This window comes from Plecotus auritus (assembly GCF_963455305.1).
Source record: "Plecotus auritus genome assembly, chromosome: 8".
NCBI lineage: Eukaryota > Metazoa > Chordata > Mammalia > Chiroptera > Vespertilionidae > Plecotus > Plecotus auritus.
The window spans coordinates 28,725,469-28,740,175 of record NC_137782.1 but is presented as its reverse complement, the minus strand read 5'-3'; the positions used below and the strand labels follow the sequence as shown (position 1 = coordinate 28,740,175).

Below are 14,707 nucleotides of genomic sequence, written 5' to 3'. Positions count from 1 at the left end.
TTCATTAGGAAAGCCATCCTTGTTTACATCAGTTAGCCTTTGGGAAAATCGGTTTTGCTATATGTCATTTGTTACAGTTCCAAGAACCTACCAAGGTTCCTGGATGATGTCAAGTGAGGGCTACTGGACAAGACTAGGTCACAGTGGATGTGGCAAGAAGGTCAGTGTCCAGACTCTGATGGCCTACAAGTCAGATCCCAGTTCTGTCCACTTAGCTGCATATTCTGGGATCTCATCCACGGAAAGCCTCGATCTCCTTTTCTGTAAAACAGGGGGTGGGGTTATCTGGGACGAGGCAGTGTGTGGCAGGCAGTGGGAACATAGCCAACACTCCCTAAGTTTAAAAGCCCAAACTACTTCTGAGCAGCAAAGGTCTGTGCTCCTGAGACCGGCATTGCTCTCAGCAGCCTCTTCACAGGCTTGAATTCCCTCCCAGGGGCCTGAGGAGGGGCTGGGAAAAATAAACCAGAGGAAACCTCCACGCTGAGACCCCCCTCCCTAGCCTGTTCCCTGAATGCCACTATTTTTACATTCTCTCACTTTTGTGCATTGTTTCCTGACTCTCCAAACACAATCCTTCACAAGCTAAGGGGGGACGGCTTCCCCACCAACTCCAGGAACAATTGTTTGGGGAGATTGGAAAAAAAAAAGTTGGGCCAGGAAAAAACAAAACCTCTTGAAAGTCATTGTCTTCAGATGTCAAGTGTCAGCCCCATGGAGAGGAGACCACATTCCACCCATTGTCCTGCTGCAGACGGGCACAGGGACCCCTGGGCGTCCAGCCACCCCGCCCTGCATCCTGGGGCCCTAATGACTTGGTTGGCTTTGTCTGGGACATTCCGGCGGGAAATACCACCCATAGTGGAGCCTGTTCCCAGCCACCATGGTCTGGGTCACTTTAGGCTTTTCCTCGAAGCCACCTGCTCATGCAAGCCCCAGATCAGCTTGGGCTGATGCTGATGATACGGTGAAGATTCATTTTTGTGCCTACACATACTTTATCCTAACATCGAATTCTCACAAAACCCCACGACGTAGCTACCTTTATGTGTATGTGCATAACAGGTTATTGAGATATAATTCACATACTATACAATTTACCCACTTAAAGTGCATAATTCACAGTAGTTTTTAGAATATTCACAAAATTGTGCAACCATTGCCACCTTCTAATTTAAGGACATCTTCAACACCCCCAAAAAGAAACTATGTACCCATTGGCACTCATTTCACAGAGAAAGAAACTGAGACACGGAAGCTGCTGAGGGTCACACAGCCAGTAAAAGACTGAGCCAGGATTTGTACCCAAAATACTTGGCCCTGGAGCCATTTTCTTAACTATGCTGTAATGCAGTAGTTTTCAACTGGGGGAGATCCCTCTCTTCCCCCAGGGGACGTTGGACAATATTTGGAGACATTTCTGGTTGTCACAACTCGAGGCAGCTACTGGCATCTACTAGTAATGGGTAGAGACCTGGGATGGTGCTAAAGTCCTACCATGTATAGGATGCTCCCACAACCGAGAATGACTTATTCCAATGCCAGGGCCCCACTCTTATGGGCCTTGCTATAATCGCATTCTGATGAGACCATTCTTCAGTAAAAAAAGCTGAGGATCCCTCTGGGGTGTGGAGAAGTTGGGGTTAGAATAGGAAGGCTCTCAAACCACATTATGGTATAGATGACAACAGTGGGGGGAGAGAAATTCTGAACAGCATAGAGAAGACTCAGCAGGAAAGGGATCTGTGCTCCATTAGTGATGTCTGTCCTGGGTGAGTATATTAGGAGAATTGGCAGGTTTCACATTTGTGTCTGGGATGGGGCTCTCACACACAAACTCCCATAAGGCCAGGCTGGAAGATGAGTGTGGCAGCAGGTTGGGTGGTGGAAAACAGAGGAGCATCTACTCTGGGTAAAGATGAGAGTGCCACTCTCCTACAGCCTTCTGCAGCCTGTGGGCATTTGAGACAAGTGGTCAGCTTTTTCAAAAAGCTGCTGGGATTTTAATGGGACATCTGATATTCAGATGTGGGTCTGAATTTTCTCAAAGCCCACTGCAGGTCAAACTAAACATGCCTGAGGGCCATCAGTTTGAGACCCGTTAGAGTGAGTGAGAGCTCAATAGCACGCAGGAGGTACTGCATGAATCTTTGTGGAAGGAATAGTGAGTTGTTGGTGAGTTCAGGGAGATGGCAGGCTGGGCCCTCGCCCCTGGAGTGGGGTCTGTGTGGGGAAGAGTGGTGGCTTCCCCTCTGTGGTTCCCCTCCCCCCACTATTGCATCAGACCTGTTTACATCAGGTTGTAGCAACTTGGGTTTTTGCTTCAACTTCCTCCATGGTGGGTGATGGGGTGGGGCTGGGTGAGAACTGGCACCGTTTTTTAGGGCTTAGAAACTGGGTGGGGGTGGGTAGGGGGAGTATTTTCCAGCCAACTGATCAATCAGTTACACACATATTTATTGAGTGAGGGTCTCCTATGAGCTGGGCCTAGTCTTCAGCTTTGGGGATAAGTGACATAGATAGACAAACATCATTGCCTTCTGTGAACTGACATTCTGGTGGGGGAGATGGACAATAGACGAATGCACAGACATAATGTTCAGAGTGACAGGTGCTGTGAAGAAAACAGGGTAGGAGTAGGGGCAGGTAATTTAGTTAGGATGATCTTGGAAGGACGAATATGACTCAGGGTCTTTGCATTGACTTTCCCTCTACCTAGACTGCCCTTCTCTCAGACACCCACACAACTGCTCCCTCACCTCAGTCCCTGAAAGACTGCTGTCAACTGATGGCCATTGGCGCCTATTTGGTGCCCACGGTAGTCCCCAATTTGTGGTGAGATGAAGGGGGTAAATTGTGTTCAGTGCCAACAGCTCAATTGTGATATAGCAGGGCTGAGAGACAGCTCAATAGTGTTACAGCTCAGTTACAATACAGCACGGCCGTGGGACAGCACAGCTGCGAGGTGGCTCTGGAGCGAGGCAGCCCGTGTTGCAGCTTGGACTCTATCTCGGAGAGAGCTCTGCTCTGCTCCAGCCCACGAAGGCAGCTCTGCTTTGCTCTGGTGAGACAGCTTCATTGTCCAGCTTGGTAAACACAGTCTTTGGTGGGCTTCCTGAGCCAGAGGCGGCTGACTTATATAAAGAGAAGTTCCTGCCTCTGGTCCCTGATTGGCCTGTCCTCATGTAAATGAGGACTCCAAATCCTCACAGTTTGATTGGTCCAAAAAGCAGTGTCCTGATTTGGTTGGAATGGAGCCACTCTGATGGGTCAATGAAGATGCTAATAAGGATGTAGCTGCACATCCCTGAATGGTTGAAATATGACTCCAGGAACTCCTTTATGAGGGTTGGCTCAGAGGGCAGGAGTACAGTTTAGGCAGGCAGTTCAATGTGGGTGGGGGACAGTTCAGTGCGGCCTCTCCCTGAAGTATGGCTTGTGTGAGACCCCTGTTCAGCAATGGCTGCTAGGCTCTGTTTTTAAATTTGAACCCAATTAACCACCCTGAGTCCATCTTGGTAGGCATTTTCTTTTTTGTGGTCAACACTGCTCAAATGTCATCTCCTCAGAGAGGCTTTCCCTGAACATCTCGGTGAAATAGCTGCCCAGCCCTGTCCCTCTCTGTTCCCTCATCCTGCTTTATTTTTCTTCATAGCACTTATCCTTACCTGCTATTTTATTAAAAAACCCATTTATAGTCTGTCTTGCCACTGCTCCATGAGGCAGGAATTCGATCTGATGTATTCATTCACTGATGTGTTGTTGAGCACAGTGCCGGGCACATAGTGGGTGTGCAGTCAGCGTTGACTAAATGGATGAAGGCAGGAATGAATAAACCCCAAGGTCATGTCCTGTGTCTCCAGTGCCCAGCTTATGCTTGGCGCACAGTAGTCCCGGGGTAATGTTTGTTGGCATGGGTAGTACCTGGTGATGGCTTTCTCCCCCCAGAATATAATCATAAGCAATTTCCTGTTCCCTTGTGTAGTCCAGTCCACTTCCCTCAGCCCAGCCCCTGTACCACTTCTTACAGGAAGTCTTTGTAGTAACAGAGTTTTTACCTGCATCATCTTCCTTAAACCTCCACAACTGCCTCTTTTTTTGGATGAGGAAATAGACTCTGAGAAGTTCAATGACTCACTGAGGTCATGTGCTTGGCAGTCGGATGGAGTGAGGTGGAGAGGTGTGCTGACAAGGCAGCAAATGGCTTTGTGTGGTGGTGATGGGGCTATGGTGGCACACTACAGTTTATAAAGCCTTCCCCCCTCACCTCACCCAGGGGACTTGGATAGAATGGAGAATAGTACTGTTTTTAGGATGGAAAAGCCAAAAAAAAAAAAATAGTATAGAGTAAATGTACAAGTTCCTGGCACATAGTAGGAGGTCTATAAGTAGGGTCGATCCAATTCCAGACGTTTCCTTAGGAAACGCAGTGGGTTCATGTTTATCTACATCAGGGTTTGGACTCCCTGAGGATACTTTATATACTCCACTGCCAGCACCTGCAGTCCTTTGCTGGTGGCTTTGTCTGGCCAGCAGGGTGGCTTCTGCACAGACCGGAAGTGCCAGGGAATTCACACCCGCCTCCTACCCTCAATCAACAACCAACAGGACTGGTGTATAAATGTCCCAGCTCCCTTACCCTCTGGGGGATCACTCAGAAGAGTGTGTTCTACACTGGCTCCTGGTTCTGAAAGGGATTGAGCCCCGTCACCCATCCTGACCACTTGCTTGATCTCATTCCCTATATTGGCTGCCCTTCCCTGCTTGTGTTTGCAGGGTCTTCTCCCAATTCAACTACTTTTACCCAAATCCTTGTCTCAGGGTTTGCTTCTGGGAAGGGAGCCAGCCCAAGGCTCCCGTCATGGTAAACCTGCTAAAATGTGCCTACAGGCCACACGCTGTGTGTATACAGCTATGATAGAGCTGGTTGGTACTTGATGCACTGATGTAGCTTGTGCTTTGTAGACATTTAAGTCAAGATGTACTAATTATGACAGCACAGCTTTCTTTTTGAATTTGGAGCTAGCACTCATGTTTTTTAAGGCCTCCAATGTTTTCCTAGGTGAGGGGCAGTGCCTCTTATGCCGAGGCCAGTGGTAAGGGGCCCACTTTAGTTCAGGGCAACATGGAATTAAAAGTGCCCGTCCCTTGCCAAAACCGGTTTGGCTCAGTGGATAGAGCATCGGCCTGCGGACTGAGGGGTCCCGGGTTCGATTCCGGTCAAGGGCATGTGCCTGGGTTGCGGGCACGTCCCCAGTGGGGGGTGTGCAGGAGGCAGCTGATCGATGTTTCTCTCTCATCGATGTTTCTAGCTCTCTATCCCTCTCCCTTCCTCTCTGTAAAATATCAATAAAATATGTTTAAAAAAAAAAAAAAAGTGCCCGTCCCTCCCATGCTCATTTATTGAGCACCTTCTGTGGATCTGGGGACTCCCAGCATGGGGGTGAAGGGAAACACAGAGGCACCAGGCTGTTGACACGCTGTGTTGTGTTTAATTCCCACTTTAGCACCTTGGAAGGTGCAAAGACTGCTGGTCTGACCCCAGGGCCCTGTTGGTGATTCATGCCCAGTTTCCTCTTTCCTTAAAAGGGGATCCTCACAGCATAGCTCATGGAACTGCAGGAAGGACAGACAAGCTGGTCATCAGTCACCCACTGAGCCCATTTTTACTGAGCTCTGTTCTGTGCCAGGCACGGGTCTAGGCCCAGGGGTGGGTGCCGCACGCACAAGTCTTTGTCCTCCTGGAGCTGACATTGCAGAGGGCAAATGGGCAACAGGCAAAGGAATAGATAAGTATCTGTGGAGGCAAGTGCTGCAGGGGTAGATGAGGAAGGATAAGATAGAGTGAGGGGAAGTGGGGGGCTTCTGCTTTACATGGGGCAGTGGGAGAAGGCCTCTCAGAAGTGACATCTGATTCTAGATGGGAAGGAAATAAGAGAAGGGCCCTGTGGATATCTGGAGAGAGTCTTCCAGACAGAGGGAACAGCAAGTGCAGAAGCCCTGAGGCCGGACTGCTTGGTATGCTCACGGAACAGTATGGAGGCCTCACCTGTAGCTTGTTGTTAGTGCTTCCAGGAGGAGGTTCATATCTGCGCTGTTACTAGAGAATGACATGAATTCTGTATAATATGTATAATTCATAATGTGCTGTCTGGGATGTGACATAAAGGAGTACGTTGGAAGTTGTGAAAGGAAGGTTATCTTCGCTCGATCCTCTCCATACAACAGCGGTGACTGAATATGTAACCTTCCTTGGAGATGATGTCTGAAATCTGAAATTTGGGTCTTTGGGGAAAGCAGGTTCTGGGCCATTGAGTCCCTGTTCTCATCACAGGCCTGCCCCACAGGGGTGCCTGCTGAGAATGGAGGGGGGAGGTTTTTAATCTCAGCCTGGGTGGCAATAGGGGTGTAGATGAGGAGAGGCCTTTAGTCTGCCCCATGTTGTGGAAGAGCCAGGCCAGCTCGCGGAGGGTGGCCAGGATGGGCACCTTTCTGGGGGGAGCTTTGTGGTTTCCAGAGTCAATACAGTGAAGGAGGGGTGGGCAGCCTGGAGGCCCCACTGCAGAAGGAAAACCGTGTCATCTGGCTCCTGCTCTTCTCTCTGCCTGCAGACACTGCCCTCTTCACACCGGGGACACGTGTCCTCCAGGAAGAGAATGCAGACTAGCCTACTGAGGGAGGTGATAATTGAGGAAAGATGCCGAGGAAGTGATAATTGGGGTGGGCAAGAGAGAGCCTAGTACATTTAGTAACCTCTTCTGTTCAAGAAGAAAAGAAAAGAAAAACATTTATGTTACAAAAGGACTTTAGACTTAAAGTTAGCATGTTCATTGTAGAACTTTGGAAAAAACAGAAATGAAGAAAGAAGAAACTTGAAATCGCTGATAATTCTACTCTCAGATTAGGTTTCATGGCTATAGATAAGCCCAAAGAACAGTGCTTTAAACGAGATGAAAGTTTTTTTCTCTCTTACTGAATTATAGGCAGCTCTGGGCAGATATGTTGGCTCTGCTGTCATTAGAGACATAAACTCCTTCTGAATTGCTACTTTATCCTGGTCAACACAAGGCAGTCACTTCATGGTATAGGATGGCTGCCTGACCTCCAGGCATCACATCTCCTATCTAATCAGTAGGAAGGAGAACAGCAGAAGAGACTCCTTTCCTATTTCTCTCCTCATTCCTAAGGATACTTTCAAGTAGTTGTGCCTCATACATCTACTTCTCCTAGCCTAAACTTAGTCACATGGCCACACCTAGCTACAAGGGAAGTTGGGAAATACCACCTTTATGATAAAATCTGGGCTTCTATTTCTAAAGGAAAAGAGAGACCAGATATTAGGGGACAGCTAGGAATCTTGGCCATTGTCTCACACAAGTTTAGGGTATTCTACACTTGCTTTTTCTATGTTTATGTAGAGATAATTTATTTAACCCCCAATTAGATTACGTTTTACGTACTCTTCTGTGACTTGGGTTATTTTTAGAGTTGGAGATACATCAACAGCCTTTTTTCGTATCATTAAATAGACTTCTGCAAACCAGTTTGAACATGATTTTCTTTTGTCAAGATAGACAATTTGCCCGGGCAGTGTGGCTAAGTGGTTGAGTGTAGACCCATGAACCAGGAGGTCAGGTTTGATTCCCCATCAGGGCGCACATGCCTAGGTTGTGGGCTCGATCCCCAAGTATGGAGTGTGCAGGAGGCAGCCCATCAATGATTCTCTGTCACCATTGATGTTTCTATCTCTCCCTCTTCCTTTCTCTCTGAAATCAATAAAAATAGTTTAAGAAAGATGGACTATTTACTTAACTAAACTTCAAGTGATAGAATTATACATCAGATACTGAAGCTCAATCTTGTTGCCATGTGTGAGATTTACTTTTTCCTGTGGGATAAATGCCCACAACTTGAATGGATGGAGCAGAGCACCTGGGCTGTGGAGGAGTCAGTGGGTATTTGGCTTGTGTGGGGTTGCTTAGAGCAGGCTGTGCAAAGCCATCCTGTGCTATTGTTACCACTAGTTTATTATTACTACTTGAACGGAGACCCCTGCTATTCAGTGAAGCAAGCAAAGGTACTACCTCTGCTTCCCCGGACCCCTCGCCACCCAGTCCAGATGGGAGGATGGAGTCCTCGGCACCCCCTTCCCCCTGTCCTTGCTATGGTGGGGGGCTGCCCGGCCCCCTCCTCCCCTCCTTTCTAACTGGTCCCCTGGCCCTCTCAGATTTCACCATATGTCTGGTGAGGTCACCCTCGCCAAGAGGGGATGTCCTTGGGGGCATCTAGGCCCTCCCTCAGCGATCAGGTTGCCAGTTAGTCTCTGAGAGTGACTTCCAGGCTTCTTTCTATTCCTGTTATCTCCAGGGAGGGATTTATCCTCCCAAGGCTGTGGCCACAGGTTCCAGACAGATGGCAGCTCCCCAGGAGCACCCCCTAGGGCAGCTGCTACCTGTTTTATGCTTATGCCGTGCGTGTTTTGTCTGTAGTTACTCACTGATGATGTGTGTAGGGGCTAATCACCAGGCCAGATTGCCTGGCTTTGAGGCCCACCTCTGCCCCCATGGCTGCGTGGCTCTGGGTAAGCCAAGAGCTGTGGGTGCTGGCGGCTGGAAGTGGTACTGGTGGGCACCCCCTGGGTAAGGGGTGTGGCTAGGGTCTGGATGGCAGGTACTGCCAAGTGTGGGTATTGATGTGGATAAAAGTGGAAAAGCAAGCGAGTCATCCGATATGTAAAAGAGCATTCTTTCTTGCCTCTCGACTCACAGGTGCGTGGGAAGCAAGCAAAGGTACTGACTCCAGAGCCAGAGGTGCCTTGTAGGGAGGGCAGGTGCACAGGTGGCCCACAGTTCTCTGTAATGATGCATTTCTTCCTGTTTGTACTGGGAGGGGGGTTCACATGGTACCTGGGAAAAGTGAACTAACCCTAGGTGCTCGCCAAGGAGGCTTTGCATGTGCATTCACGTGAGAACCCACCACTGTGATCAAGAAGAACATTGCCAGTACCTCTGAGGGCTCCCTTATGCCCCTTCCCCGGCCGCACCTCCCCAGATTTGATAAATTTCTTTTTGGAAATAGTTTACAGCAAATTTGGCTCAATGCTAAGATTTGCCCCATGATGCCTCTGTGGGTGGGTGTTAAATTTTTCTCTATCTTTTTCTGGGTCCTTGATGTACTCATGCTCATCATCATAGAAAGGAGGACCTGGGCAGACGCAGGGCAGTGGCCCAGGCAGAGGTGCGGCACGGACAAAGATTCCATGGCCGAAGCAGAGTCGCAGGCGGCCCGGGAAAACCTGAGAACAGTCTCATCTCTATGGGAGGTTTCCAGGCTGAGAGCTGCTTTTGGCCGAGTGTGCCCGAGCTGTCAGGGCTGGGACAAGGAGTTGCCCCAGTGGGTCTCTTCAATCCCCGCCTGTACCAAGGGCATTGGCGCTGCCTGGGAAAGCCGGTCGTGTCCTGGGTAGCGCGAGGCTGGGCCCGTAGCCCCTGCCTGCCCATTCTTTCCGGGTCACGAGCTGCCCATTGAGCCCATCACACTGGCCTGTTTGCGGCTCCTCTGTGGGTGGCCCGAGCCTCTCATTGTCCCAGCACAATAGTGGTGGCCCTGCTCGTGTGAAGAAACCGGGACAGGAAGCCCTGATCTAGGTCAGCCTCACTGCACGCCCAGCTTCCTGCTCTCCCTGGCTGTGCTTTGTCTCCCTCCAGTCTGAGGAGGCTGGGGGCTGGATTTCCCAGCAGCATCACAGGCCCTGTTAAAACATCCTCTAGGAACTCCTGTGCCCCGTCCCCTCCACGCATTATCCTTTAAGAAGAAAAATCAGCAGGTTACCAAGTGGCCCCAGTTGTGGCTCCTGCCATGTGTCAGGCACTGTGCCAGGCACATTCTTTCCCTTCCTTTCATTTCTGAGTGCCATGCGCTAGACTAGGCCCTGGGGTGACAGCTGGGAATAAGGGAGGCAAGGTCCCTGCCCTCATGGAGCTTCCACTTACTTTATCCTGATACAGTCTTGAAGGTAAGACGCTATTATAAGTTCTCCATATTTGGGGAAAATCAACTGAGGCTCAAAGAAGCTAATGTGCTTCCCTGAGGTCACACACACACACACAGCAGGGAGAAGGACGGCAGTTTAAATCAAATCATCAGTCTCCAAACCTGGCCTCTGCTGTTGGATTAGGGTAAAAGTTTCATTCCAGCCATGCTCCCTCTTGTCTTGGCCTCTCCCTTAGGAGCTGGTGTAGATTGCTTACCCTTCGTCTTTTTATTTGTTAAGTCCGCTTTTAATGCCAGACGGGAAGGTGATAAGTGCATGAAGACAGGAGGGCCTCTTGGAGGTGACATCTGAGCTCAGGCTTGATGAATGAGAAGAAGCTGGCCCAGAGGAGAGCTGGGGGAGAATATCCTGCTAGTGGGAAGAGCATGTGCAAAGGCCTTGAGGCAGCAATGTGCCTGACAGGTGGAGGAAATAGAGAGAATGAAGGTATGGCTGAAGGTTATTGAGACGTGGGGGGATGGAATGCTGGAAGGTGAGTTTAGAGAGATTAACTAGGACCTTATGGGCTGTGGAAAGATTTAGACTTTTTAAAGTATAGTGTAGAGGGTTTTAAGCCATGGATTGACAGGATCTGATTTACATATTTAAAAGGATCCCTCTGGCTGTCTGTGTGGAGAAGACTTTTGGTGGGGTGGAGGGCAGGGGCAACAGGGAGGAGGTGACTGCATTAGTCCAGGAAGCAAAGATGATGGCTTTGGATCCGGGAGATGGGGATAAGTGGCTGGATTTTTAATACATGTGGAGGGTGAAGTGGATAGCATTTACTAACAGATGGAAATGGAGTGTCAGAGAAAGGAGGTCAAGGATCAAGGACCACTGGGATGGGCCGGTGGGTTGGCTGGAGCACCAGCAGAGGTGCCATTAACCAGGCTGGGAAGAGCTTGGTGGTGTGGGTTGGAGGGAGGATCAGGAACTAGGCTTTGGATGGGTTAAATTTGAGCTGCCCCTTGGACATCCAGGTGGGGATGTCGGGTCGGCAGAAATCCGGGTAGGAGTCTGGCTTTCGGGGAGAAGTCCAGGCTGGGGATGTAAACCCAGGTGGAGGGGCTGGTGGAGATTGCCGGGCAGTGAGTGGGACAAAGGCAAGGCTGCCTTGCTCTGTGTCCCTGACTTTCCTGTCTGTGACCCACCATGTGGAGACCTGCAGGTGGCCAGCTCCTCATCACAGCCATGGGCGCCTCTCCAGGTGATGGGTAAGGATCTGACAGCCATCTGTGGAGGGCCAGCCTCCTTCCTGCCACCTTCCCCTGCTTCCCTCCATTCTGGACTGTCCCCTCCACCTGCCCACCACTTAGAGATCTCCCCAGACAAGCGTGGTTGGATGAGACATGCACTTAATTAACCCGCAGCTGAGCTCTGACAGGGACAGTGTGTGCTCATCCGGCTCCCCCATCCCGGAGTCCCTGTGTTATAATGAGCTGCTGCAGGGAGGGCTCCTCGCTGGCCACCATAGCTCATCCTGGCCCTGTGGCCGTGACAGGACCATGAAGTCATTTTTGCAGGGTCTCCATCTGGCTGTTGCCAGGTCAACCTGGGGCTAAGTCCTAGAGTCCAGACAAACCAGGCCAGTTTTGCTGTGTGTGACTGGCCTCGGTTTCCCTTCTGTGCTGTCTCCCATTTACACCTTTCTGTCCCATATTTGTTCTGTTCCCTTGCCTGTTCACCGGACTTTCTCAGTAGCTCTTCCAGTGTCTGCTCTCCCACCCACAGCAGTCAGGCCACCATCATCTCTCAGCATGGCTGCACCCCTCTACTCTGGTCCCCCCACTTTCATGCTCGACCCCTATCCAGTTCCTCACAGAAACAGGGCTGTTTTGCCAACATTTAAAAATTGGGAGACTTTACTTTTAAGAAATCCTAATTTCTGGCTTCTCTTGGAAAAAAACAGCAACCACACCCCAAAAACTCAAACCCATCTGGTGATGTTGGGCCTGCTGCCTTGCCACCCGGCCACACTCGGAGGGGACAAGTGGCCACTCTTTCGATGGATGTGCGCTGCCTGTTCCCCACAGACCCCACTGCTCCTCCCTCTGTTGCCCATCACATCACCCAGGAGAGAAGTGATTTCTCTGTTCCGAGTCCCTGAAAAAAGTGGTAGACTGACTGTGGTCCATCCATACAGTAGGATCCTGGGCAGCGTAAAAAGAGAATGCGATGCTTCCCGTGTGATGACAAGGAGAGATAAATAAGTTGTATTAAGTAGAAAAAGCAGGACCAGCACATCCTGTGTTTGCTGCCATTTTTTGGAATGTGAAAAGGGAAAAAGAATAAGAATAATATATGTATAGCCCGGCCGATGTGGCTCAACGGTTGAGCATTGACCAAGTCAGGGTGCATGCTTGGGTTGCAGGCTCAATCCTCAGTAGGTAGGGGGCGTGTAGGAGGCAGCTGACCAATGATTCTCTCTCATCACTAATGTTTCTGTCTCTCTCTCCCTCTTCCTTCCTCTCTGAAATCAATAAAAATATATTTAAAAAAGAATATATGTACATATATGTATATGTATATACATGAATACACACATATGTGTTTATTTTTCCAGTTTTATTGAGATATATTTGACATGTAACATCGTGTAACTGTAAGGTGTACAGTGTGTTGGGTCAATACAGGTATATACTGCAAAGTGATTATCACCACAGTGCAACTTTCAAGTATATAATACAGCATTAACTGTAATCACCGGGTACACATTAGATCCCTAGAACTTGTTCATCTTATAACTGGACGTTTGACCAGCATGTGTGTGTATTTTTTACATAAAGATCTTCTGGAAGGATATACTAGGATCTAGTAGTGGTGGCTCCTGGGGGGCTGGGGAGGGACTAGATGGATGGGGCCTGCGGTGTAGGAGAGATATTTTTTTGTATTTCTGAGCCATGTGAATGTGTTATTACTTAGAAATTAAACTTTTAGAAAAAGAAAAAAAAAAAACAGGGAAAATTAATAATAGTCTGAGAGGGGCCCATGGTGGTGAAGCAGGGCAGGGCTCTGTGGTGGTTTCTGCACAAGGCCTGATGTAGTAGATGCTCAATAAACATTTGTTGACTGAATGGCAGAGTAGTTTTTCCTGATTCGCTGCCCATGTCCCTGGACGTGGTACTTCCCAGGTCCTACTTGGTATTTGAACATGAGACCTTTCTTTCGGGCCACCCCGTGGACACTCATATCTTCCTGCTTCTCTCCTCCAGGCATTTCTGCATCGCATCCGGCAGAACGTGGTGGACTCAGCGGAGAAGGGCCTCACGGAGGAGAATGTCAAGGTGTGGACACTTGGGTTGGACCCTTTGCAGACTGTCCCAGCTGCTGTGTGCCTTGCTTCCTCCCTTCGCGATGCTTAGAGGGTGCTCGGGGGTCTGGGATGCCTCCACCTCGCTAGCAGCTGCTTTTGTCTTCCTGTAGCAGGCTCCCTACAGCCCCCAGGGCCTCTCAGTCCTGTGAGCAAACTGTGCCTGGTGGGTCTCAGGAGGACTCAGCCTCAGGCTTCCATTCCCCAACTCAGGACTTTCTCCTTGCTCAACATGACCATCTTGTCTTCCAGCCCCCTTGTGCCAAGCCCCCTGGCTTCCAGCCAGCAGAAAATCCCTTCCCAGGCGCCCCTGGGAGCCTGACACCTCTAGCCCCTGCCGGGCACTGGGCATTGAATGTGCAGGCAGGGAGATGAATAATTGGGTCCAGGCTTCGTTTTGGCAGTGGCTCTGGGGAGTTTCGGGAGGACGTCAATAGGCCCTCTGTGTGCACGGTGGAGGCCCCAGTGCTCCCCAGGCCTGGCTTTCTCGTGTGACCTCACTCTCTGGGAAGCTGCCTTCAGTCCTTGGGGCTCCAGGGTCCTGGTCCCAGGGGAGAAGGGGAGACAGGGCAGGGAGGGGGTCAGGTGGCAGTCTGTATAGCACACAAAGGACTTGGTCAAGCAGGACTCCCCTAACATCCCCGCCCGTCTGCCCACATGTCTTGATTAATCTGGACAGTGACCTGCACATTGACAATTCTGAGCTCAGTGTTTTGGGTAAGAAAGCTGAGGCTTAGAGATGGAAAGAAACCTGTTCTTGTTCACTGCATGGCTGGTCCCTGGCAGCGCGGGGATAGGAACTTTTCATTCATTCATTCACTCATTCGTTCAGCAAGTATTTACTGAGCACCTACTGTTTATTACATCTCTTTATTACAACCTGTACAAGTTAAAAGTTATTAAAATTTCAGATTGCAATTTATTACAGTGTATTTTTTTAAAAATTACCTCTTGCTCTGGCTGGTGTGACTCAGTTGGATGGACGTTGTCCTGTGTACCAGGAGGTTGCTGATTCAGTTCTCGGTCAGGGCACATGCCCTGGTTGTGGGCTCAATCCCTAGTAGGGGGCGTGCAGGAGGCAGCGATCAATAATTCTCTCTCATCATTGATGTTTCAATCTCTGTCTCTCTCTTCCTCTCTCTCTTAACATCAGTAAACTATTCTTTAAAATAATGACCTTTTAATGAGGTATAACTCACATATATACAGGTTGCAATTCTAAATGCGGGCTCCTCTGTGTCCCATCTCAATAATGCCCCTTTCCCAAGGATAACTGCTGATTGGTTAGCATTAATTGATTCTGCCTATTCTTAAATTTTATATAAAAATGGGCTCTTTCATTATATCTGGAGCCTTTTGCTCAC

General features: G+C 49.5%; 1 protein-coding gene across 2 annotated transcripts in view; it reads left to right on the top strand.

Moving 5' to 3' along the window:
* The window catches only part of PREX1 (phosphatidylinositol-3,4,5-trisphosphate dependent Rac exchange factor 1), a 182,157-nt gene that overhangs the window by 61,024 nt on the left and 106,426 nt on the right, over nt 1-14,707 (top strand). For both annotated transcript variants that reach the window (XM_080683357.1, XM_080683356.1), the window contains exon 2: nt 13,246-13,317. In XM_080683357.1, the coding sequence (XP_080539483.1) occupies nt 13,246-13,317 (72 nt within the window). The remainder of the gene's footprint in view (nt 1-13,245; nt 13,318-14,707) is intronic.